Raw genomic sequence first — 27751 nt, 5'->3', positions numbered from 1 at the left:
ACATAACCATCTGTATTTCATAATTAGTATTAGACTCCTGAGTATGAAAGCAAAGATTAACCAATTGTCAGCCCAAAACACAAAACGAAGAACTCTACAGAAACACTTAGATACTGACTCAAATTTAAAATACTGACTCAAGTTTTGATAAAATAAAATAAAAAAAAAAACATTCTTAGAATAACTGCCAGAAAAAGCCCATCTCACGACTGCAGTATAAGAAGTTTGAATGTGGTAGCTAAAATCCAAGGTCATACATAAACAAATGAAGTGTTGTGTAGAGAAGATGTGCACAAGTTCAGCATAGAGGTCGAAGGAGCCATCTAAAGGCACTGGTGCTGCTCTAAATTTAGAGTAAATAATTCCCTAAGCTGCCCATCAGCATACATACAGGATTTTAAGATACATTCACCCATGAGCATCCATTTGCAACACTAAAAAGAATTAGATATGATATAGAAAATCATTTTAAAATCATTAGCGTTCAATTTTATTTTTTAAACTTTTATTTATCTTGCTTTTTTCTACTGAGGAAGTAAAAAATAAAACAATAAAACTATAATGTTATTTAAATTGATTTCCAAAACCACTAGCTTTTTTTTTTTAACTTAGTATTTATTACTAAGGAACTCTATGTCCATTTACACCAGCTGTCATCAAATACAGAAAGAGGCAGTATCATAAACTGGCATGGTCCCAACTCAGGACCGACAACTTAACTTGCATCTGAAGTTCCAGCCCTACCTAACATGCATTGGTAAGTAAAGTAGTGGGGAAAAAATCTGATAGTAGCATGTTATTGGCATTGTTTGCTACTGAATTTCAAACTTGGACTGCAAAATGGTGCACTGAAGGGATATCTGCACATGCAATGCACTGTGGGAAGCATAACACCAAGGTCTGAGGATTCATCCAAACACTGCTCAGTGGGGCCCACAGGTGGGAGACCTAAGAGTCTGCACACATTGTATTCTGGGGACTATGGAAGCAAGGTCTAATCTATAATTTGTATGCACAGTGTACAGTGGGCACCACAGCAGCTTTCTGATATCCTTACCTAAGTCATTAAGTTCCCTTTAGCAGATCTCACTATGCCTCCAGTATGTGCCAACATTGATTATAACTGAAGCAAACAACAGGTGGTTGTTTGGGAAAAATATGTTTCCATAGACTAATTTACATGTCCTATAATTCTGCATTTGTTCACTGCCTGAGATGATGGCAAATATATACAAAGTATGTTGTAAAACTCATATTTTGAACATTGAAATTCTTATTACTACATATTGTCATTGGATTATGTCATTTTGACAAAACTGACAAAAAGGTGATAGTCACAACTTCAAACTACCCTATTCCTGACATAGATAACAGGAACTGGGTAAAATGTCTTTAAATATGCCCCAAAGATTCAGTGAGTAAATAAAAACTGAAGAATTATTATAATTAACAGTCTTCATGTAGGTGTTCAGAAAGTCAGATTGATAAAAGAATTAAAGTTGTTTGATTAAGTCTTAAGTATTCACATACAATTGAATTCTCTCAGTTGTATCAATCATTTTAATAATAATTACATGAGTGATACATCTTTACCATTCAATACTTGATTAAAAAGGAAAGAAGGAAGGAAGGAAGGAAGGAAAGAAGGAAGGAAGGAAGGAAGGAAGGAAGGAAGGAAGGAAGGAAGGAAGGGAGGGAGGGAGGGAGGGAGGGAGGGAGGGAGGGAGGGAGGGAGGAAGGAAGGAAGGAAGGAAGGAAAGAGAGGAAAGAGAGGAAGAAAGGAAGGAAGCTACCAAGTTTTACTTAACACTAGGTATGGTCCCCAGTTCTTTCCTGTAATATCTAAATCAAAGATAATGGTTATCAGATTCCATAAGAAAATCCCAGATTAAAACCCAATCTACACATTGCATAGTCATTCTGTTTTAGCAATGAGTCACCAACATCAAAGTATACACAAAGTTAGCCTTTATAGGGCAGCCTTTGAAAAGATAGACTAGAAGATAGCTACCTTTATGCTTAATCCGAATCCTCCTACTGTCTGTCTTCTGATGGTCACTGTTCTTTCCTGAAAGACAAGATATTTGAGTACTGAGTATTTCTTCACACTAATGCCACTTTTTCTTGTAGTTCTTGACATTACTGTTTACATTTTTGAGATAAATATTTGACAACAAAGGAAATGTCAATTATTGCATTTGGAGGAAACTGTTACAGTTTTAAATCACATGTCAATAATTTATTTGCCAACATAAATGCTACTAAATTCATAATCTCTAAAAATTTAAAATTGTTCAGTGATATTTCAGAACATTTTTGGAATGTCATACTCTCATTTTCTTCTTGCATATTCTTAGGTAACCTAAGTATAGCTCACTGCCAATGGTGATCCTCCTCAGCTAAGGTCTTGTCTATACCATAATCTGTACCACAGAGTTATAGATTGGTGATTCCAAAGCTAATTCTTTTAAAAACATCAGCACATATACACATACCAACACCCTACACCTGTGAATACACACACACACATACATGCATGCATCATACCAATGCACACACATATGTACACCCCTCCTCTTTATAGTGTAAGTCCCTGACTCTTGGTCAGTGGTACTTATTTCGAGATCCCCCTATAAGACACCAAGACCTATGCAAAAGCAAGAGGATTCTTTTCCAGTGCCTCAGGGATGACCTTCAATTAGTCCCTCAAGACAAGTTACTAAGAAGGTGACCCTGAGTGGCTATTATAAACAGTTTTTATACTTTTTAGGGCCACAGGTTACATCAGCAAACTTACAATTCAAACATTGGCTAAGTATGTTGACCTTTAAATCTATTAGCTAGCAAGCATTTGAATCTACCTCGAACTTTCCAGAGGGTCAGATAACTATCAGTCAGTACATTCTGAGAATTTTTTACTCAAGAATGTTTCCTATGGGTAGAGAATGGAACGTGGCCTAACCTTGACTCCAGGCAGGAGTGGGGAGCTGTAAGGATGATATGGAACTGGAAAACTCCTTAGTGTCCCTTGTTCCCCTCTTTTTTTGTACAAACTCCAATCCTGGAGCTACGCTCAGGGGTCTTGGGTAACTAATTCATATTCTTCCTCTCCTCGGGATCTCATATTGTCAGTGTAGGAGCATCACATCCACTGCTGCTTCTATTCTCTCGTTTATGACAGCTATAAGCTTGTTCAATATGCAGGGTCCAAAGTTCAAAAATATCAGAATTAAGGATCCTAACAAGGTGAATATGAGGGTGGTTAACCAAGAGGAAGTGTTAAACCAAGACTCGAACCAGCGATGACTCTATTCTGTTTCTCTCTTCCACTTAGCTAGCCCTTCTCTCACCTTGACCAATGAATCTTTAACAACCCCATAATGGTATATTTAAAAGCAACACTCTTCAGCTAAGGTAGCACATAGCCTTCCTTGCTGGAAGAAAAGTTAAGTCTAATCTACTATTCTATAATACTACTTCTGATAATGAAGTCAATGATTCTTGAAGGTGACTTATGGAAGTTTTTTTTCCTCTATCTAAATCAATCACTGCCCTCAGACTGTCATAATTTTTCCCTTGTAAAACTAAAGCAGCGGTCCCAGTGGCTGGCCCAGCCACCCCCAACCCCAACAGAAGGGAGACAGTGAGTGCTGTAACTGGTTTGGCAGATGGGCACATAGTATGGGGGAAGGAACCAGAATTCAAAGGTCATGTTCAAGGTTGAGTCATCTTGAGCTTGAACTGATTGTCCATCTTCTGAACCATCCAGCAGGAGTCCCCAGCGAGCAGGGCATCTGCAGGTTTCACATGGGAAGCTGGGAAGTGTGTACCCAGGCTTCAATACCACCCACCTTGAGGGCTGTGGGAGTGGTTAGCAACATCAGGATGATTCCTTCCAGCGGGGGTTCCAGTGCCTGTGTCTGATGCCTCTGGATGTAGACCCAGTTACCAGTCTAAAAGTGGTGAAGGGTCTCTGGCATCCCTTGGAGTCTCAAGAAGTGAGTTGGGATACCTCTAGGGAGTGCCCAATGGACACCAAGGAAATTGGAGTATCAAAAGGGGTCAGGTTAAAATGGAGGGGGTGTTCCAGGCTCAGAACAGGGCCAGGGGAAGGAGTACCACCCAGTCAGTGCTAGTCTCCAAGGTCAATTTAGTTAAGGTCTCCTTTAGGATTCTGTTCATTCTCTCTATCTGCCCTGAGCTCTGGGGATGGTATGCACAATGGAGCATCCAATTAGTCTCCAATATTTCTGCCAATCCCTGATTTACCTTAGAAACAAAAGCAAGACCATTGTCTAATCAAATTAACTTGGACACTCTGAACCTCGGGAAAAATTTCCTCTAATGTATTTTTGGCTACCACAGTAGCTGTTTCCTGCTTGCTGGGGGAAGCCTCAACACCATCCAGAGAATGTATCCACCAGCATGTGAAGGTATTTGTAATCAGATTTGCTTCATTTAACTTCTGTTAAATTAACAGAATATACTTCAGGTTGTTCTCCCCTAGGTCTGTTGCCATGTTTACTCTTATCTGCATGAGCATTCACTTGCTGGTGCATCATACACTGTTCTACCCTGAGGTCCATTATATATACTTTAGATACCTTAACTGCTTGGATGTGCTTTTTATCCCCTAAATGAGTCCATCTGTGCATTTGGCCTAATAAGTCTTTTGCTTGCTTTCTGGGGAGTATAGTTTGTCCTTATGTGTGCCATTGCCCTTCCTAAATCTCTCAATCCCTCTACTGCTTTGATCACCTGCAAGTCAAAGGTCCCTAAGAGGGGCCACCCTACTCTGAAGGTGAGCCATTCAGAGGAGCAGAGAGTGACTAACTTACCCTTCTTTACTACTACTGACAAGTTTTTTCCTATTTTCCTAACTTCCCTTCAGTGGTTAACTATGATGTTTAATGGGGTAGATTCAGACTGTCCATGTCCAACACAGAAATAGTTTACCCCTGCCACGGGTGCAGAAACCAGGTGATAGCAAGACTTGGTTGACTCTTGCCAATACTGTGTCTTGCCAATTCCAAAAGGAACAGAGTCCTCCCAGATCCCTCCAGGGGGGTCCTGAAGAGTCCTCCAGATTCCCCATGGTCATGGCATTAAGGCACATTTGCCCACCTCAGTTGAATGCGCCAGACCAGAGGCTTTCCCTCCAACACTGAGCTCAAAAGCCAAAAAGTGAAAGCAAAAGACAGAGCAACAAACACAAGCAAACACAAAGAAATAGAAGTAGGAGCCTGCTGCTCAGCTTAGTCTTTGTTCCCTCTGATCAGTCTAGTTGGTAGTCACTTGGGGGTGTCTCCTTGAATCCCAGATGAGCCCCAAATGTAAGCCACTACCCCGCCCCCCCGACCCTTGGTCAGTGGTACTTACTTTGAGATACCCCTCCCAATGAGACACTGAGATGCAGATCTTACAAAAGCAAGAGGCTTATTTTCCAGTGCATGGGGTCAACCCTTAATCAGTCCCTCAATGTGAGTGTCAAGAAGAAAACCTAGAAACATTTTTTTTCAGGAAATAACACAATCTTGGGTTTACAGTATTATAAAATATCCTGCAACACATTTTAGTTGTTGTAAGTCCCACACAGTGCAATATGAATTTTATGATTATCTTGTCTATTTCTCCAAAGAATTTTGGATTTTGATGTGAGTTAATATGTATATAACTTAAAGAATACTGCTTAAAGAATATAACTTAAAGAATACTATATAAACAATATTAACATTTTTAATTTATGGAAGTGACACATCTTTTAATATTTTAGGTCCTTTGTTCTCTAACTATTATTTTAGTTTGGTTTTCAGAGTATATTTTTGCAGTTTTTTTAAATTATAATGGTCTTGGTGCTATTTTTAAATGAATAATACCATTTAGAAATAAGCCCTGTTCTCAGGAAATAACATTCCCTCTAAGAAAGGTAAGGCATTTAACTCAACTTCCCTGATAATTTAACAAAAAAACTCTGTTTAGTAAGAGCAATGCACTAAGTCTTATTAGAGAGACTGTACTTATCCTTTTGGGTTATTTCTTCAGAAAACTCCTGGTAACCTAAAATTTCATACTAACTCCTAAACTATTGCATGAATCCCACAAATTCTGATATGCTGCAAGTTTTATTTTCATTCATCTTAATGAATTTTTTATAGATGGAATTTTAGTGTCAGCCACACAGTTTAAAGGTGTCTAGACCTTCAAAAACAAACCACATGGTCTTCATCCTCATCAATTATGCAACAAAAGCAATATCGTGCACATACTTCCAAATAATAATGTGAATAAATCTAAGATAATGTCCCTAGATTGTCCTGTGAATTATGCCATATTAAGCAAATGCAAGACATCATGACATTTGAAATTCAAAATAATTTTATTAAGTAAAAACTCATACATTTGGTATGGTATTAAAAGATGTAAATCATATAAATCAGCCCAGTAATTTGGGCCATGCATCACAAGTCATGTTCTTAAAAAAATCCTGAAATTCACATTTCTATTCTCATTTGTTACCCTAGAGACATTGTGGTTTCATCTTATGTTCTGAAAGAGAGCTTAAACAGACTTGAAGAAAAAGAAAATGTGTCTATCTGTAATACAAAACCCAATAGTGAAGTTTCCTATAAGCGGTAAGCTTGAAACATTCTTAATAGAAATGAACATTTTTACTGAATGTTTCAACATTTGATATATGATGACACCTGATATAGAAACCTTTCTATAAATCACAATGAACTTATTTTCATGGATTTTTTGAAAATTTCTTCTCATGGTGTGAACTATTATTTCCAGAACAATGCAGATTGTAGAGCATCATTATTTATTTTGTCTCATAAAAATTTCACATATTATGACCTATCCTTCTTTCCTTACTTTATTTAGGTTTCACTAGGATATACCTGGTCCTGTCACCTCCAGTTTCAGCCTTCCCTTTCAGTCAATCTCCATTTTCTTGAAATATATTGATTACAAATGACTGTTTTCTATCAGATATTCCTACAGCATCCACATAAGCACAGGCTCAGGGATCAGGAAGGCTACCAGCTCTTTTATTCCGATTATCCATTCTAACCTTCTTAGGATACTGCTAGTCTACCCTACCACTTGCTTCAACCACCTCTATCAACAAATCCCTATTCCTCTGGGACTCACTCCTATGTTTCCTACTTGGGGCTCACAAATAACACATGACAGGGAGCCAGCTAAAAATCTCAATATCTCTCTCTCTCTCTCTCTCTGCCATGCTATACAACTTCAGCTGCCTGAGTCACATGTCTAGACCATGCTGAAACTTGACACCCTGTGCTATGATCTAGTTCTACTCACTGCCAATGAATTTCCTAAACTCTGGTCTTCCTGTACTCCTTCCAAACTTGAGAGCTTACCTAAATCACACACACTACTTACAGGTTCAGTTTTATCTATTTCTTCACTATTTCTATCCCTCTCATGACTGGCCTATCCTACAAACAACTAGCAACTGAGCCTGATCAATACTTCTGACACTAGCCCCCACTAGTACTACCACCACCACCACCACCACCACCACCACCACTTCCAATTACCTGGCCTACCACTGTTAGTGTAGACTGTGCCTATATTTAGTCTATTGAGATCCCTAAACTCAAGCCTGCCTTGAACCTTCCTCAGTATTCAGATCTAGACCTGGTTACATATCCTGTACAGAGATCAATCTGGTAAGCACCTTTTTCTAAATATTAGTCTATTCCATATCCAACTTCTAGGCTAGGATATATCTGTATACATACAATGTACACAGGATTCAACATGGTGAGTCCTTAGAACTGGTCCTAACAATGCTATCACCATACACTTAGACCTTGTCACATAGTCTGGACCAGACTGAGGAAGCATAAAATTTTATATCAGACACACAACCAAAGAAAGAAATCCATATTAACAGACATTATCATAAAAAACACAAACTATAAAATACCAAGAAAGTATGCTTCTTCCCAAATCCACCAGTGCTATAGAAATGTTCTTCAATAAGAACTACTTCAATCAACCCAGGACATATAACTTAAAAGAACAATGATAAACTTCATTAAAGGAGTCAAGGAGTTTACAGAATGAACAAGCAAAGAGTTCATTAAAAAAACAATGAATTGTTTAACAGAGCATCAAGAAACAAATGAGTAGTGCCTAAGAAAATACAAATACACAGCTTAACAAAGTGATAAAAATCTAGAATTTGAAAACTGAATTCAATACAGAGATAAAAATTATGGTAGAGAAGTAAAAGTAAAATGATGATAGAACTTAAATCCTTACAAATAGAATAGATCAAATAGAAGATAGACTATTAGAACTTGAAGACAAAGAGAAATCAGAACATACATGCAAAAGTTTAAAACACTTTAAAACACAAACACATTAAAGGAATGAAAAACCATGGAGAAAGCAAATGTGCAAATTCTAGGAAAAGATGAGAGAGTGATAGAATTCAATAACAGACTATATCTTTAACCAAATAATTGAGGAAAACTTTCTTTTTCTTCTTTTTTTATTCGATATACTCTTTATTTGCATTTCAAATGATTTCCCCTTTCCTTGATCCCCCCTCCTCGCAAGTCCCATAAGCCCTCTTCCCTCCCCTTATTCCCCCATCCACATAGCAAATGATGTCCAAGAAGAAGGAAGGAGTGGCCCCTGATTCTGGAAAGAGGAAAACTTTCATAGACTATATTAAGACAGAACCACACATGTACAAGAAGCACAGAAAACACATAATGACAGGAACAGAAAAAAAATTCATGATATATCATAGTTAAAACAATAGATAGTCAGAGCAAGGAAAACAGCCAGAGGAATAAAGAAAATAAAACAAAATGTGCCACATATAAAGAAAACACAGCAGAACAGCTGAGATATTAATGGAAACACTAAAAAAATCAGAAGAGCCTGGAGCACTGAACTCCAATGCTCTAAAACGGTCTGACTGCTAGCCTAAACTACCATATCCAACAAAAATACATGCCTTAGCTGAAAGTGAAAAACAACTCCATGACATGAAGTGGCCTAAAGAGTTGGAGGCACCACACCAACACCAAAAAGAATAATAGAAGCAATACTTCAGACTGAAGAAAGTAGTAAGGACAGCCCTAAGACTGTAGAAAGAAAACTATGAACCCATTTTTCACTAAAACACAGAGTACGCTAAGACCATAAACAACAAACAAAAATCCCAATAAGAATATTATAGTCAACATAAACTTTTCAACAGTAACTTTAAATATTAATGGACACAACTCTAATATACAAAAAAAAAAAAAAAAAAAAAAAAAAAAAAAAAGGCTAGCTAGCTGAATGGATCCAAAAATAAAAATTATCTACCTGTTGTAAATAAGAAGCATATCTTATTTTTAAAGACAGACACCATCTTCAAATAACAGGATGCATGAAAATATTCCAATCAAATAGAGCCAGAAAAAGAGATAACACTACTACCCTAATATCTAATAGACTTTAAACTAAAGCTAATTAGAAAAGACAAAGAAGGATATTTAGTCTGATCAAGGGAACAATTAACCAAAAGTATATTGTAACCTGAAACATTCATTCACCAAACTCTGGTTTATAAAATGTGTAAAGACACAGATTAACACTGACCAAACACTATACAATTTTAATACTTCACACTCTCTAATAGACAGATCATTTTGCAAAATTAAACAGAGAAATATCATAGTTAAATGCTATCATAGAGTAAATGGACTTAAATATTTTTAAAATATTCTACCTAAACAACAGAAAACATATATTGTATTCAGCAACTCATAGTAGTTTCTCTAAAATGCACCACATCCTGGGAAATCAACCTAATCTAAATAAATTCAGAAAAAAAATGAAATAATCCACTGTATCCTATCTGAAAAAAGTAGTGTTACAAAACTTAAAATTGACTGAAAAATATCTAGCAAAAACATATAAACTCAACCAGGGGCTTATAAAACACACTACCAAATGATGGATGGCTTAAAGGTAAAATTAAAAGATCAAAAATATCTGAAAATAGACAAAAATGAAAATAAAACAATCTCTGGGATATATTAAGAGAAGTTTTTATGGACACCTCTATAGCCTCTTCTACAGAAACTCACCCATGTTTGCTGCTGCTATGCTAACAATATCTAGGAATGGAAATAACCTAAATAGTCCTCAACTGATGATTGGATAATGAAACTTGTAATAGAGGTACACAATTGAATTATATTTAACTGGAAAGAATGGTGAGCTATTTTATTGAATGAGGACCCAGTACCCCAGATCCAGAAACGCAAGATTCCATTTCTACCTGAAATATGATTCTCTGATCCAAGTCTATAGACCATGAGCATATAACTAAGAAACTAGAAAAGTTAAAGGGACTAAATTTAATAGATGACACAGAAGAAAGAGGGATAAATTAACAATAAAGATGCTCAAAAAAATAAGGAATTATTGTTTTATATTTTCTTAAAATTTCATATAATACATATAATGGATTATATATAACATAGTCCTAATAGGCATGAGAAAAATCTCATACAGGTCCTCCTCTGATGAACAGATATGGGAAATCAACAACTTTTAAGAGAGTAAAACCTTGTCTTCCCTGGAGATAACTTTCTTGTTTGGTTATCAAATACCAAGTGGTCAACCCTACCTAGAAGCATGCAGTCTACACTGAATGGAATTCGGTAGAATATATATCAAATCAACAATGTTCAAAGGAGGGTAGAACCTTTGAATGTGGGAGGTAGGAGAACTTAGGTGTAGTTGTGGTTGGTGATAGCAGAAGGAGTAGAAAAATTATATGGTTAAATTTTAATTAAATAGATATCACACAGTAAAATGAATTTGTACAGAAACAAGGTGAAGCATGATAAGAATGATCTTAGGAACATCCCTGAGCTGTCATCATACTATTGCCACTACACAATAATAATAAATCTCCATTGCACCCAAAAGCATTTAGTCAACTCATAAAATGTTTATCAAGGTAGTATTTTTATCCAACTTCATTTAGTAAGATTAGCTATCCAGTTAACATGTTAATCAAATATAAGCATTCAACAACTTGAGAGGAACCAAATCTGCAGATCAGTATTTAATATTGTATGTTAGAAAATATTTATAACCTCAAATGGAAGTAAAAAGAACAGTAGGATATTTAAAAACAATAGAAAAGGACAGAGAAGTGTCCTGTAGAAGCCATAAATGCAATTCAGTACCATACTTTTGACACAATATACCAATGAACATCAAGTGAGTGATAATTTTTTTACTCATTACAATGAAAACTCGGAGTGCAATAACCCAAATAAGATGATAAATCTACCTAATTCAGAGAAAAGTCTGCATCATTCAAGGCAAAGATTTTGTTCTTTAGCAAAAGACAGAATTAAGATGAGAGAGATGGATCCATCAAGAATTTGTCACACAAGCACAACTTGAATTTATATCCCCAACACACACACATAAGATGTTGGCACATTTTTGTAATCTGAGCACTGAAAGAGTACTGACAAGGGGGCCCCTAGATATTGCTATTTAGGTTGCATACTCATTCAGTGGATTTGGAGTTCATTAAAGAGACAATATCTCAAACAATAAGGTATAAGTGATAGAGAAGAAACTCCATGAAGAACTTTGTCCTCAACACATATTTACATTTACACATTCACAAACATAGTAAATGTAAACATACGTGTTTAACTGGCACAAATATGTACACATAAATAAAAAGAAATAGATTATATAAACGGAAGATAAATCACATTATACACCACACATATATTAGAATGAGACAAACTGATAATAGATTTTGTTGAATACAACTGATAGGTAGGTTTCAACACACACACACACACACACATACACATTTCTGTGTGCAGATGCACAAGAGTTTACCTAGTAAGAATTCTAGAATTTTTGTTTTTGTTTTTAAAAAGACACAGAAATATTCTAAGACTATATTTATACCTTAATCCCGGTGTAGGGATATAGATCTGCTTTAGATTGTCGAAAGCTGCTGACTATGATTTTCCTTATGCTCTAGCAGAGGTATGGTTTTGTCAGGTGCAGATAATTTCTGAAATTGTATAATATTTGGAATTATTGGAACTTTTCAGAGGGTGTATAAATACTCGTACACATATCAGGGGTAGTGGGTGGTTGGAGGTCATTCGGGAGGGTTGATTGTGGTTTGGTCATAGTCATAACCAAATAAGAAACAAAAAGAAAGAAATTATATTCAGAGATCACTCTCCCTTTCTATCCTTGTTTCGCTCTTACTTAGTGACAGGAGGTGAAACCTAGAGGGCCTAAAGGATGGTAAAAAGAAGACTCTGCAAAGTAGTAAAGAAGAAATTAGGGAAGCGGGAAGGGGTGCTTGGAGATAAGGGGGGAGGGAAGAAGGTTTATGGGACTTTCAGGGAGGGGGGATCCAGGAAAGGGAATATCATTTGAAATGTAAATAAAGAATATATTGAATAAAAAAAGAAAAAATGATGAAACTCCAAGGGAAAAATAAAAAAAAAGGAATTAGATTCAGAGATCTCTATTTCTCTATCTCCCCCTCTATCATTCTTTCTCTCTTATCTAGTGATAAGAGGAAAAAGAGAGGAATAAATGGTGGGAAAAAGCAGCAAATACAACACACACACACACATCTTTTATTTTGAAAGGTTTTCATTTAACTCATTAGAACTGTTTACTAAGAAATTATGAAACAAAATGATAAAGAAAACAATATTTAACATATAAAGTGTACTGAAAAGAACATTTTCACTATAAAGAATAGTGATTAACTGTAAAAATCCACAGGTAAGGAATTCAGAATAGGCACCATCAACCCCTGCACTACATCATGCAGAGGCTTCACCACTAAATGAGAATAATATGGGGCTCAGTTTAAATCCATAATATAGTCACACTGTATGGCAAGGTCCACATTTCTCAGATGCATTTCTCAGAATTGTTTCTCAGAACAATTGCTTCTACCTAGAGAGCCATGCTCATCTTGACCAGGGTGAGGTCCATTGATACTTTGAGGGTTCCACATCTTGTATCAAATTCAGTGGAAGCTGGGAGCCATAGGTGATAGCTGTATTTAACTTTGGGTCAAACATAAAACTGAACTGGAAGTTTCATATCTCCCAGGGGTGCCAACATAATTGAACCAGGGTAGAAACCAGATTTGATTCTTTGGGAAACTCATATGTGAGTAGAGGAGTCCACAAGTTACAGGGAAATCTGCAGACCCAGAAATGAAGAACTAGCAGACTCCAGAAAATATTTGATACTCAGAGGAAGATTCAGGGTAAATTTTTTGTGCCATAAAGGGAAAGGACACCTCAATACCAGTAGAATTATTGACCTACACCAATATAGTACAATACCATTGGGAAAGAAGGGGGCAGGATAGAGATACCTAGAATAAAAAGTTGTCAAAGAAAGAAAAAAATCAACTAACCAACATATGCATGAATCCATCCTTGAGACAGAACCACATGTAGAAACAATATAACATGTCTCCTCCACAATCACCAATCTCACAGAAATAAAAATGACTTAAAGAACTACCAAAGAATCTAAGAGAATGATTATAGGTATGTTCAATTTAACAAAGACACATATACTGTAAGAGAAAACAAAGAGAAAAGACATGAAAAAGTCAAGCCATAACATGAACACAAAGATAGGATTCAAGTACAATAGAACTATAACGATGTTAAAAATGAAAAACACAATGTAACAGTCAATCTCATTTGTCATCTTTACACATCTGAGGAATTGCTTCCAACAGATAGGCCTGTAGACATATCTGTGAGTCATTTTTCTTGACTGTTATTTGATTAACAAGGGCCCAGATCATTGTGGACAGTGCCTTTCCTAGGCATGTCAGTCTGGGTTATATAAGAAAGATAGCTAAGTTTCTCCTCAGAGAAACTCAGAGAAATCAAGAAGTTAAGCAGCATTCTTCTATGATCTCTACTTCTAGATTCCTGCCTTGAGGTTTTTCAATGATGAACTAAAACCAGTAAGCCTAATAAGAACCCATTCACACATATCAAGTTTGCGTTTGGCCCATGTTTTACCAAAAAACAGGCGGCAAACTGGAACATTCGATAAACCAAATGGTGCCACACTGAAAGCTTCACAAATAGAATAGATCCAGTGGGAAACAGACTCAGAAATGAAAAACATGGTAGAATAGTTTAGTCACTCAGTCTAGGTCAACAGTACATTTGAAAGAAATATGGTCAGAAAGTGAGAATGCTCTGGAAAGCCTTGAAAAAAACCCTATTTTGAATTTTGAACATAGAAGAAATGAAGAACACCAAAGCAAAGACATAAAGAATATTTTCAAGATAATCAAAGAATTTACCAAACCTAGAGAATAACATGATCATCAAGGTGCAAAAGGCATATAAATCTCCAAATACACGGGAGCAGACAGAAACTCCACATAATCTATTATAGTTAAAAGAATAAAAACACAAACTCGTTATTTGATGGAGATATTTTAAGGCAAATGGGACTGGAGAGATATATTCCAAGTTCTAAAAGACAAAAATTAACAAATTTTTGTTGACACCAAGATTATTATATACAGCAAAACTGTCCAGTAAAATTTGAGGAGAAACATAAACTTCAAATGATAAATAAACTCATCATTATCTGATAAAACACCATCAAAACAGATTAAAGTAAATTATGACTATCATGCCAGCTCCAAAGTAAAGCTGCAAAGGAATGTTTGGTGTGAAGACAAGGATAAAAGCATTTAAAAGGACTTTGTAATGGTGGCACACACCTTCAATCCCAACACTCAGGAGTCAGAGACATGTGGATCACTGTGAGTTTGAGGCTATCCTGCTCTATGGAGTAAGTTCCAGGATGCCACAACGGTTATAAGCAGCCATTTCTCAAAAACAAACAAACAACAAAATTACCCTCCCACACACACAACAACAAAACCCACAAACAAACCAAAAACCAAATATAAATACCCTAAAAAGTCACAAAGAACAAATTTAGAACATAAGAAAATAGAATAGACTGAAGTCTAAGAAAACATCAACATCAAAATAATGCAAGTTAATAAAAATTGTTTAATAATAATTCTTAATATTAAGTCAATTGTCCAGTAAAAAGATTCAAACCAGAAGATTGAATTAAAAACAAGGTCCATCTTTTGGATGCCTCAAAAGAGAAAAAGAAAAAACAAAAACAAAAACCAAACCAAACCAAACAAAAAACCAACTCACTATATCAAAAATAATTCCCACATTGAAGTAAAAGTATGGAAAAGTTCCAAAAATGGGAACTACACAGAAATTATACTTATTGTGTATAACTACTTTAGCACACCCACCAACACATGCACACACATGCGCACACACACAAATCAACTTCCAACTGGTTGGGAGAGATAAAGAGTCTCTTTTCATATTAGATTAGCAGTTCTGAGCCTGTGTGTTGCCACTCCTTTGGGTCCAATGACCATTTCATAGGAGACACATATCAGATATCAGGCATAATGTAAATCATATTTACATTATGATTTGTAATAGCAAAACTACAATGAAATGATTTTATGGTTGGTGTCACTACAATGTGAGGAACTGTATTAAATTATTACAGCACTAGGAAGGTTGAGAACCACTGTATTAGGGGAACAATAAATCAGGAGAATATTATAGTTTTAAATATATACACAGAAAATACAGAAAAACATAAAATTTTTCGTAAAGAAAAACTTTATGAAAGAAATAATGTTATATCTAAAACCACAAATTGGCTGTGACACAGTGATAATAATCGGCTTCAATATCATACTCTCACTAAAACACAGCCACTAAAACATAAATCAAATGGACATTACTGATATACAGAACATTCCATACAGACACTAAAAAATTTTTTTAATATCCCATGGAACTTTTTCCAAAATGGATTGCAAATTAAGACACAAAGCACATCTTAGCAGAATGGAAAAATTGACATAATATCCTGCATCCTTTCTGAACACAACTGACTAAAACTAGATATTAACAGTAAGAGAAACTACTGAGTAAACAAACTAAACAATATCCCTTCAGAAGAAAAGTATATAATTTTGATATAGAGGAAACATCTCAACATCATAAAGGCAGGGTAAAAGAAGCCCACACCCACTGCAAACAGAGAAAAACATGAAAATTTCCCACAAAATCATGAACGAGAAAAGAATATCTACTCTCTCCACTCTTATTCACTGTCATACTTGAAGTCTTATAGCAGTAAAACAAGTAACGGAAATAAGTGGAATACAAATGGGAAAAGAAAATCTTATAGTACTGTACTGGCAGGTTTTGTGTGTCAACTTGGCACAAGCTGGAGTTACCACATAGAAAGGAGCTTCAGTTGAAAAACTGCCTCCATGAGATCCATTTTCTCAATTAGTGATCAACAGGGAGGGCCCATTGTGGGTGGTGCCATCCCTGGATTGGTAGTCTTGGGTTCTATAAGAAAGCAAGCTGAGAAAACCAGGGGAAGCAAGCCAGTAAGAAACATCTCTCCATGGCCTGGCATCAGCTCCTGTATCCTGACCTGCTTGAGTTCCAGTCCTGACCTCCTTTGGTGATGAATAGCAATGTGGATGTGTAAGCTGAATAAACCCTTTCCTCCCCAACTTGCTTCTTGGTCATGATGTTTCATCCAGAAATAGAAACCCTGACTAAGACAAGTACCCTGCACATAAAATACCCTAAAGAGTCTACAGAAATATCAAGTTGTTTAGCACATTTACTAAAAGTATCGGGAGAGAATACTAACATACAATAACCAATAGCCTTCTTATATGCTAATGTCAAACATATGGAGAAAAATGTAAAGGAAAGAGTTCCACTCACAGCAACCTAAGGGGAAAATACTGGAATTACTATGACTAACAATGTTAATGACTTCTACAGTGAAATTTTTAAAAATGAAAGGGAGAAAAATTTTAAAAGTTAGCAGAGGATGGAAGAGATACACTCCCACTATGCTCAGGAGCTGGTAGGTTTAATGTCATGAAAGTTGGCATCCAGTCAAGGTCAAGCTACTATTCAATGTAAATCCATAAAAATCCCAATGAAAGTCTTCATAAAAAGCCCTTAAAATTCATGTTCACGCAAAAAGTGATTTAAGAGAGACAAAACTACTTGAACAATAAGAATGCTGGAGTTAACATCCTACTATACTGGTACTTGTTCAGACCTGTTAAGCGTCATTATATTCACGATTGCTAGGAAATTTAAACAATCTAATTTTCTTAAACTGAAAAATGGATAAAATATTCATGCATACTCTAGAATACTATTCAGATGCAAAGAAAAATAAGATCAATTTGCAGGTAAATGTTTGTAACTAAAAATTAATATACTGATTGAGGTAACTCAAACCCAGAAAGACAAATAGTGCATATTTTCTGTCCTTTGCGGTTTCCTATTTTCAGATCTGCAGATTTGAGTATAAAACTTGGAGTAACTGCAGATCAAAGGCACACATGGGGCTGGGGGCCACTATTGAGGGGAATAGCAGGATGAAAGTGATATGAAGGCAATGTGGGAAAATGAGGGTTGGTAGTTGAGAATGAAAGAATAGGTTTTAATACAGAATAAAAGTATGTAAAGGACACTAAGGATATCTGAAAAAAAGCCATAATCAGTGTATTTTCTTTACCTATTATTGTATGTAATGCACATAAACAAATGTATATACATGTATATATGCATATATAGATAGATTATAAGTACAGTATAGATATAGAGATAGGTATATAGATATAAATTATATGATATATATATAGATTGAGATGATAGAGGTGACAGAGATGATAGATATATAGCGATATAAGTAGATGATGTAGATGTAGGTATGCATGTAGATGTAGATATAGATGTAAATGTAGAGGCAGATACAGTTTAAGTGAAGTATGACACTTGAACTGACACTGTTACTCCCAAAAGTCATAGGCTGTCTAACAAAATCCCCAATAGCAGACAAAAGAACACAATTTCAAATTACTGGTCAGAGGATTCCAAGAGGACTTTCAAATACTGTAGGTTAGTACAGCCCTTATTAGGGCAACATCCCGTGTTGGTCTCCCAGAGGTTGAAGCTAAGCTCTTATTGCTAAGGACATCATGCACTTCAGATATAGGACTCAGGATATCTGAGCTGAATTTGACCTAGAAGCCTAGGTATCATAGGAACAAAAAATACATGCAAGCTTCCAAGGGAGAGAGAGAACTAATGATATCCTAACAGGATATGTCACCTGTGAGACATAACAATTACTAGTATGGTGAGTTTTCCCCAGAGTGAAACTGTTGCAATCATACTTTTGTGGTAACTACAGCTGTCTAGTTAGACTTGGAACCTGCTCAATAGGAAAGAAATCACGTCCAGTACTGAAAACAAAACCAACTCTCTGGGAATAAAAAGGTCATGAATATTAGCGATATTATCAACATACCTGGTTTCAAGCTATACTGCTAAAATAGCATGATATTCATATAGAAACATGAATATGTATCAATGGAATAGAATCAAGGACCCAGGAACACTCCAGATACAAACACCTACCAAAAATTTAACAAAGAAATCAAAACATACTTTGGAGAAAAATCAGCATCTTTTAAAAATGTTGTTGGGAATGCTGGATATCAAAATGCAGAAGAATGAAACTTTATTTTGTATACAAATAGGATTAGGTAAGAATTTTCTGTATAGAACTGGTTGCCAAGGAAAGAAAATGGAAATTCATGAATTTTAAAACTTCTGTACTGTGAGGAGAAGTCTTAGTCAAACTTCTTGTTACAGAGCTTCTGTTGTACAAATTTATCTTTCAGTAAGTATGTTATAGCTATAACATAAATTACAAATATGTGCAAATATAGCAAATAAATAGATGTAACTAAGAGTTGTATGAAAACAACAAAATCCAATGATACATTGTAAGAAAGATTTATAGGGACTGTAATAATCTTAATTCAAAATTAACAAGGCAGTTCTTAGGGGCTGTTTTTCTTTGTCTTTGTAGGACTTGACAGAAATACTGCTTCTGCATGGCTATTTCTGAGGTTCATACATCATCTCATCCCCTCCGGATATTTGAACGCATTTATTCTACAAACAGAGACTATTTGTGTCTATGTTCTATATCTCCCTGATGTCATTCTTTTTCTCTATAAATTTTCTCCAATACTGTCTCATGTATATATATTTTTTGTTTGGAACTGAGATTCCAAAATATTCTGCATATGTACTGTTTTTAATATGGGCTCTAGTTCAGCATACAGTCAGCCTCCAATAATCACATATCAGCTTCAGTAAGGACTACTTGAAAAATTATTTACACATGTAATGAAAACAATGGCTTTTTATTAACTACACAGAAATACTTGAGTATTCGCATTGTATTTGGTGTTCTAAGGTCACTAGTGATGATTTGTAACATGTAAAACGATGTGTATGAGTCACAGACAAATACTGAGGTCTCTCAACTGTAGATGAGGTTATAGCTGATGAATTGCCGATGAAGCAATTTATTTGAAAGCACGGTTATCATTATCAAAAGCATATTTAATGCACAGCCTAATAGGAAGGAAACTGAAAGGAAAGGTTGTTTATCATTATCCATTTTTTGACTGACAGAGCTGTAGACCTAACTGCTTTCTATCACAACAAAGGTATCAACTGACAGTATGTGACAGTTCTGAGAAAGGGCCAAATTTAAATATGTAAGTAGGATTTCTACTAAATTCTGAACTTTAAGTTTTCAGGAAATACATATACTCTCCAAATTTATACAAGGGACATAGCAATCTCAGGTTTCCGGGAAAAGATCCATGATGGTTCTAGAGCCCACCCCTGCACGTATTGTACAATGATTACTGTTTCTGTGTCAATAATAGTCCCCTTCGCCTTGTTCCTGATTCACTTCAAGGCCTGAAATGAAATTTACACTCTGTTGTGGCCATACATAATTTAGAGGAGCCGTGTACCCTTCTCTATATTGTATTTACCCACTTTCTCTACTTGGCTGCTCTTGGTCCACTCACATCTGTGGTAGCATGGAAAACAAAACACTCTTTATTGTACTCTTTACAAACATCCTCCACTGGATGACCTCACTGGTGTTTCTCATGACAGCCACTTCTCAAAGAGCCTTTATGTATTCCAGGCTAAACCCAAACAGAGCCCTAGACTCAGACTGGCTCCTTGTCAATTGAAACATTTCAAATCAATGAACTTTTTCCTCTTTCCAATGTAAACCCTTTCTGTGAGAGAATTCATTCCTTAGAGTAAATCTCATCAAATACTTCTCACAGTTCCATGTTGGATAATTGAGAGGCTCTGGGATGATTGACACCACAGTTCCTGCTCCCCAGGGTTTCCTGGTCTTGTGGCAAAAGGAAAACATTTCAACAGTGAACAGCATTAAATGTCATCTCTGGCAGGAAGAGAAAATATGAAGGAGTGAAGCGATGACTGGCTAGCCTGAAGTCTAGTTCCTTACAGAGGTCTCCAATGGAGATATTTTTAAACCTTCCTCTTTGTTCAACTGTATATAATAATCCTGCTACTTCATTCATCTGTATATAATAAACTACTTCCTTGATTCAGATGTGTAAAATAAACATGATAAGGTTCCAAGGTGCTATTTGCGCGTCAATATAAAAGCACATGGCATATCAAATTTCTTCATGTTTGACTTTTCTTCGTTCCCTCATCACTCCAGTTAAGTCAACAGCATCCATGCCATGGCATCATCTAATTCTGGCGAGCAACCAAGGGGACCGGCAATTTTCTATACAACTTATAGGGAGGGGTGCCACTCCTGATACTGCAATTCTCATTTACAGATGTTTGACTTTTGAGAGCAGAGTTATCCACTGATAAAGAGTACCTCTAGCCTACTCTTAGATTTTAAAGTAGTGGGTTTCCATGTTTTTTACAAACCTTTAATTTTAGTTGTCCCTTCCCATAACCCTCACCTTTCCCTTATTCTGATATGCCAAGCTCTATCTAAGCTTTTCTACAACTAGTGTATCCCTATCAATTTTTTATTATAGGTGTTTAACTCTCCCCCACTAAAATCCACCTCTCCTACCCTAGCATGCACACACACACACACACACACACACACACACATACACACACCTCAAATGTTTTTTTTCTTGCTTTCTTCAGTTTACTGGTACTTGCTCTAGCTTAGACATAACTATCCAAATTTTTCTAAGACATGGTCCACGTATGTGATAAAGAATATATGATGTTTCTCTTCACTTACTATATTTCACTTACATTATCTCACTTACTATATTTCCCAATGGCATCTATTTTCCTGTAAAATTTATAGTTTTTTACAGTAGCATAAAATTCTATTAAGTATATGCAGCATGCTTAAATTATGCAACCATCAGTTGATGGACAACTAACTTCCTGTATATTATAAATAGAGTTGCAAGTTGTACTTAAGAAGAGAAAGTATCTCTGAGGAATGAAGTCTTTATTACATATTTAGCATTTTGAGAAAACGCCAGAGCCAGTTGTCCAAAGTAGATGACTTACCCTTTCATCAACAATTAATAAGGGCCTCCTTTTCTATACCTTTGCAGCATTTGTTTTCTTTACAGTACAGTACTAGGATGAAATGAATCTCAGGAGTTTTAACATGCCTTGTGAACTCTCTGTTCAAATTCATATAAACAACTTGGCTTAGTTTATTTGATTTTTATGATGTTTAGTTTTTATATGTTTTCTACATTCTAGGTGTTAATCCTATGCCAAAAATAGAGCTAGTACATTTATCTCCCACTCTGTGACACTGGCTCCTTCACTCAGCTGACACTTTCTTACAGTGAACAAAAGCTTTCTGATGTCAGAAAGCTGCTTTATTCTGGCTGGCCTTGGTTCCTGGGTTGAGTGAGTAGTAGTAGAGACACGCGTGCCTGCTTGCCTGCTTGCCTCTGTCTACAGTGCTTTGCCTTACATTTGTCCTTACATTTTCTTTGCTACTTTTCGAGTTTCAGGTGTGGTATTGAGGTTTGAATCTATTTGCAGTTGGTTTCCGTATAAGACAAAAGGATCTAATATTCTATATTTAGGCATTCTATTTTCTACCTCCTCATTATCAAAGATGTGATGTTTTTCTCTACTATGTATTGCTTGCCTCTGTGTCAAAAATAAGGAGGTTGAAATTGTTTTTCATAGGATGGTTGTACTGGTTAGTTTTGTGTGTCAACTTGACACAGGCTGGAGTTATCACAGAGAAAGGAGCTTCAGTTGGGGAAGTGCCTCCATGAGATCCAGCTGTGGGGCATTTTCTCAATTAGTGATCAAGAGGGGAGGGCCCCTTGTGGGTGGTTCCACCTTTGGGCTGGTGCCCTTGGGTTCTATAAGACAGCAAGCTGAGCAAGCCAGAGGAAGCAAGCCAGTAAGAAACATTCCTCCATGGCCTCTGCATCAGCTCCTGCTTCCTGACCTGCTTGAGTTCCAGTTGTGACTTCCTTTAATGATGAACTGCATTGTGGAAGTGTAAGCTCAATAAACCCTTCCCTCCCCAACTTGCTTCTTGGTCATGATGTTTGTGCAGGAATAGAAGCCCTGACTAAGACAATAGTCATTTTCTCTTGTTTTTGTTTAAAATATTTATATATTTATGGCAATTATTTTTCTTTTGTCTTTTTTTGTGACCATGAAAATCTTTGCCCACTGATACTGTGTTATGTACAATAATGCATGTATATCATATAGTTAACCATTAAATTGATTTAACTGATACTTATTTATGTTTGTTTGTTTACATTCCAAATGTAGCCCCCCTCCATGTGCCCCCTCACAGAGTTCCTCCTCCTTCTCCCTTGCCTCTGACAGGTCACCCCTCCAATACCGCCTCCCCCACCCCGACCCTGGTTCACCAAGTCTCTGCAGAATTAGGCACATCCTCTCCCACTGAGACCAAACTAGGCAGCCCTCTGCTACATATGTGCTGGAGTCCATGAACCAGCCCATGTATGCTCTTTGGTTGGTGGATCAGTCTCTGGGAGTTCCTAAGGGTCCAGGTTAGTTGACAATGTTGGTACTTCTCTGAGTTGGCCATTTCCTTGAAGACCTTCAATCCTTGTTCTAACTCTTCCATGGTGGTTTCTGACCTGCATTTAATGTTTGCCTATGGTTATTTGTATCTGTCAAAGTCAGCTGCTGGGTAGAGCCTCTCAGGGGGCTAATATGCTAGGCTCCTGTCTACAAGTACAACATAGAATCATTAATAGTGTGAGGGACTGGTGACTGCCCATGCGATCACAAAATGAGCCAGGCACCCATTGGCCATTCCTTCAGTCTTTTCTCCATCTTTGTCCCTGCATTTCTTTTAGACATGACATCTTTTCATATAATCTTTGATTGAGGGACATCTAGTTTGTTTACATCTTCTGGCAGTTAAGAATAAAGTTGCTATGAACATAGTTGAACAAGTGTTCCTACGTAGGATGGAATGTCCTTTGAATGTAGGCCCAAGAACAGTATAGCTGGGTTTTGAAGTAGATCAATTCCTCATTTTCAGAGAAAATATTGTAGTGATTTCCAAAGTGGCTATATAAGTCTGCACTGCCACCAGCAACAGAGGAATATTCATCTTGCTTCACTTAGACATTTAAACAGATACAAAATTTCAGAGTAATTTTGATTTACATTTCGGACATTGAACATTTCTTTAAGTGCTTCTTGGGCATATGAGATTCCTTTGTTGAGAATTCTTTGTTTAGATCTGTATTCCATTTTTTTTAAATTTATTAAAAAGGGAAGTAAAGGGAAGTAAAACCACTTTATGATAAAATTAAAAATTTACATGGAAAATATTTCAGATAAACATGTTAAAATTGACAATTTTCATGAAAAATTAAGGAGTAAAGTGGTAGACATGCAAAACATTGCTAAATTATTTGATATATATAATAATGGTAGGTATAAAAGTATTCCTAAGTTGATTAAAAGTGGAATTATAAACATTTTCTGATAAACTTGAAGATTTACATGGAAAATATGTCTGATAAAATTATAGAAATATATAGAAAAACATGTTAAAATTAAAAATTATCATAGAAATTATATAGATAAAATGATAGGCATAAAGATAATTCTAAATTGATTGAAGGTGAAATTACAAATATTTTCAGATAACATTGAAGATTTACATGGAAAGTATTTCTGGTAAAATTCAAGAAATAAATATGTTAGACAAAGATGTTAAAATTGACTATTTCATGGAAATTTTTACATAAAGAATGATGTAAAAACTCTTTCTAAATTAATTGAAAGTGGAATTAGAAACATTTGTAATAAAATCAAAGATTTACATTGAAAACATTTCTAATCTAAAAGTGGAAGCAAAAACAATAAAGAAATCACAAAGTGAGACATCTCTAGAGATATAAAACCTTGGAAAGAATCCAGGAGTCATAGATGCAAGCATCAACAACAGAATACAAGAGATAGAAGAAAGAACCTCAGGTGCTCAAGATACCATAGAAAACATTGACTCAAAAGTCAAAGAAAATTCAAAATGCATAAAGTTGGTAACTCAAAACAGCCAGGATCTCCAGGACACAGTGAGAAGACCAAATCTAAGAATTACAGGTATAGATGAGAGCGAGGATTTACACCTTAAAGGCCCAGTAAATAACTTCAACAAAATTATAGAAGAAAACTTCCCTAACCTAGAGAAAGAGATGCCCATGAGCATACAAGAAGCCTTCAGAATTGCAAACAGACTGGACCAGAACAGAAACTCCTCCAAGCACATAATAATCAAAACACCAAATTCACTAAACAAAAGAAGAATATTAAAAGCAGTAAGGGAAAAAGGCCAAGTAATTTATAAAGGCCGACCTATCAGAATCACACCAGACTTCTCACCAGAGACGATGAAAGCAAGAAAATTCTGGGCAGACCTCATACAGACCCTAAGAGAACACAAATGTCAGCTCAGACTACTATACCCAGCAAAACTCTCAATCATCATAGATGGAGAAACCAAGATATTCCATGATAAAACCAAATTTGTACAGTATCTGTCCACAAATACAGCCCTACAAAGGATAACTGGAAGGAGGGAAACTACACCCTAGAAAAAGCAAGAAAGTAATCCTCCAACAAATCCAAAAGAAGATACCCACACAAACATAAAAATAACATCAAAAATAACTGGAAGCAACAATCACTATTCCCTAATATATCTTAACAACAATGAACTCAACTCCCCAATAAAAAGACATAAACTAATGAAATATTTCTCATGTAAATCTTCAGCTTTTTTCAGAAAATGTTTGCAATTCCCCTTTTAATTTAGTAATTTCTTTTATGTCTACCATTTTATCTGCATTATTTTTCATGATAATCTTCAATTTTAATTCTTTCTAAATAAGTCATTTTATATACTATATATAATATATGTAATATATGTTATATATACTATATATAATTATATATATAATACTATATACTATATATAATATAGTATATATAATTATTTTAAGTCTTTCTATATACTTTATTTTATTAGAAATATTTTCACTGTATCCCATTATTTGGCTTGTTGATGTCTAGTTCCTTAAGTTCTTTATATATTTTTGAAATTAACCCCCTGTTAGATACAGAGTTAATGAGAATCTATTCCCATTCTGTAGGCTGTCATATTGTCCTATTGACAGTGTTCTTTGTCTTAGAGAAGCTTTTACATTTTATGAGGTCCCATTTATCAACTGTTAGTATTAGTGACTGTGATATTCATGATCTGTTCAGGAAGCTGTCTTCTGGGACAATGGATCCAACTATATTTCTCACTTTATCTTGGATCACATTCACTGTATCTGGTTTTATGTTGAGGTCTTTGATCCATTTGGAGTTGGATTATGTGTAGGATGACACACATGGATCTATTTGTATTCTTCTACATCCCAACATCTAGTCAGACCAGGACCATTTCCTGATACTTTCCCCCCTATTGATTAATCCTATCTTCTTTATAAAAATATCAGCTCTCCATAAGAGTGTGAATTTACTTCTAATTCTTCCATTCAAGCTGTTTATTTTTATGCTAATACCATGTGTTTTGTTGTTGTTGTTGTTTTTAAATAAACCTCTATATTACATATTGAAATCAGGGATGGTGATAATTCTGGAACTTCTATTATTGTTCAGAATTGTCTTATCTATCCTTGGTTTTTGTTTGCTTGTTTGTTTGTTTGTTTGTTTGTTTTTCCATATGGCTTTGAGTATTATTCTTTCCAGGTCTATAAAAAATGTGTTAGAATTTTGGTGGGATTGCATTGAATCTGAAAATTGCTTTTGATAAGATTACCATTTTTACTATGCTAATTCTATAGACCAATAAGTATGGGAGTATTTTCCATCCTCTGATATCTCCTTCTATTTCTTGCTTCAAAGAAGTTATTGTCATGAAGTCCTGGCAACCTGTGGATACCTGGTTTTTAATAGAGTCCCAAAATATGCACTAGGAAGAACGACAGTATCTTTATCAAATGTTGATAGTCAAACTAGAAGGTTGCATGTTGAAGAATCCTAACAAATTTATGCTTATCTCCCTGAATGAAACACCAGTCCAATTGGATCAAAGCCCTCAACCTACAACTAGATACACTGAACCTCATAGAAGAGTAAGTTGAGGTTGTCCTTGAAATCATTGGCTTAGAAAAAGACTTTTAAACAGAGTACCACTAGCACAGATAACAAGATCAACAATTAATTAATTGTACCTCATGGATGTGAGAAACTTCTGCATATACTCAAAAGAAAAATACGGAATGTATTCACTTATATGCATATATTAAGTTAATGAAAATGCTAAGTAAATAGTAACAAAGTTACAATCCATAAAAGCACAAACCCTAGATATAGATTAAGGGACTACTTTATCTTGTTAGGAAAGGGAAATAGAATAGATAGGAACTGAGGAGGGGGATAAAACTAAAGGATAAAGTCTGGAGGGAGAATAGAGAGAAGTTGAATTAGGGAATACAGGGGAAGACAACTAAAATTAAAGGCTAATATGAAAACAGTAAAATAGAATCTTCTTCTATCTGATTACATCTAATTGAATTGTTGGCCCAAGGAGCATCATATGAATCCCCAAACAACCCAGGCTGTTGCCAAGAAAATTGGTAGCTCTCTACAAATTGATAGCAAGCAAGGCCTCATTGCTAAAGACAACATGTACACAACTCACTGAACACAGAGAAGCTAACCTGATCTCTACACAGACATTTCAGTCCTATATTTTAGAGTCTTTGTTATATAAAGGTACTTTTCACACTATTAAAAAAAGAAACAAATACAAACCTAGCCATAACCCTTTGATCTACAATGCCATCCTGCCTGCAAAATGTGCTAGGACAATGGTGGCACAAAACTTGAAGAAATAACTTAGTAATTACTGATTTGACTTAAGAACCACTCCATGAGATGGGAACCATAATAGACATTGCTTTGATGATTAAATCAGAGACTGGATATTTGAGGAACCTAGGGGAAAACTAAAAAAAATACTAGTCTTAGAAAAAAAAAAGGAAAAAAAAACCACTGATAACATGACTCCTAGTCACTTTCTTCTATACTCATACGAGAGTGCCTTGTTCAGCATCATCAGAGAAGCTTCCTCTTACAACAGATGGGAACAAATACAGAGACCT

General features: G+C 35.6%; 1 protein-coding gene across 1 annotated transcript in view; it reads right to left on the bottom strand.

Moving 5' to 3' along the window:
* Positions 1-27751, bottom strand: part of Sntg1 (syntrophin gamma 1) — a 401178-nt gene that overhangs the window by 356781 nt on the left and 16646 nt on the right. The window contains exon 3 of the mRNA XM_052175391.1: positions 2012-2068. Coding sequence (XP_052031351.1) covers positions 2012-2068 — 57 coding nt within the window. The remainder of the gene's footprint in view (positions 1-2011; positions 2069-27751) is intronic.

The sequence above is a fragment of the Apodemus sylvaticus genome, chromosome 3 (assembly GCF_947179515.1).
Source record: "Apodemus sylvaticus chromosome 3, mApoSyl1.1, whole genome shotgun sequence".
Lineage (NCBI taxonomy): Eukaryota > Metazoa > Chordata > Mammalia > Rodentia > Muridae > Apodemus > Apodemus sylvaticus.
Note: the sequence above shows the minus strand (reverse complement) of the source record. Positions and strands in the feature narration are given on the sequence as shown.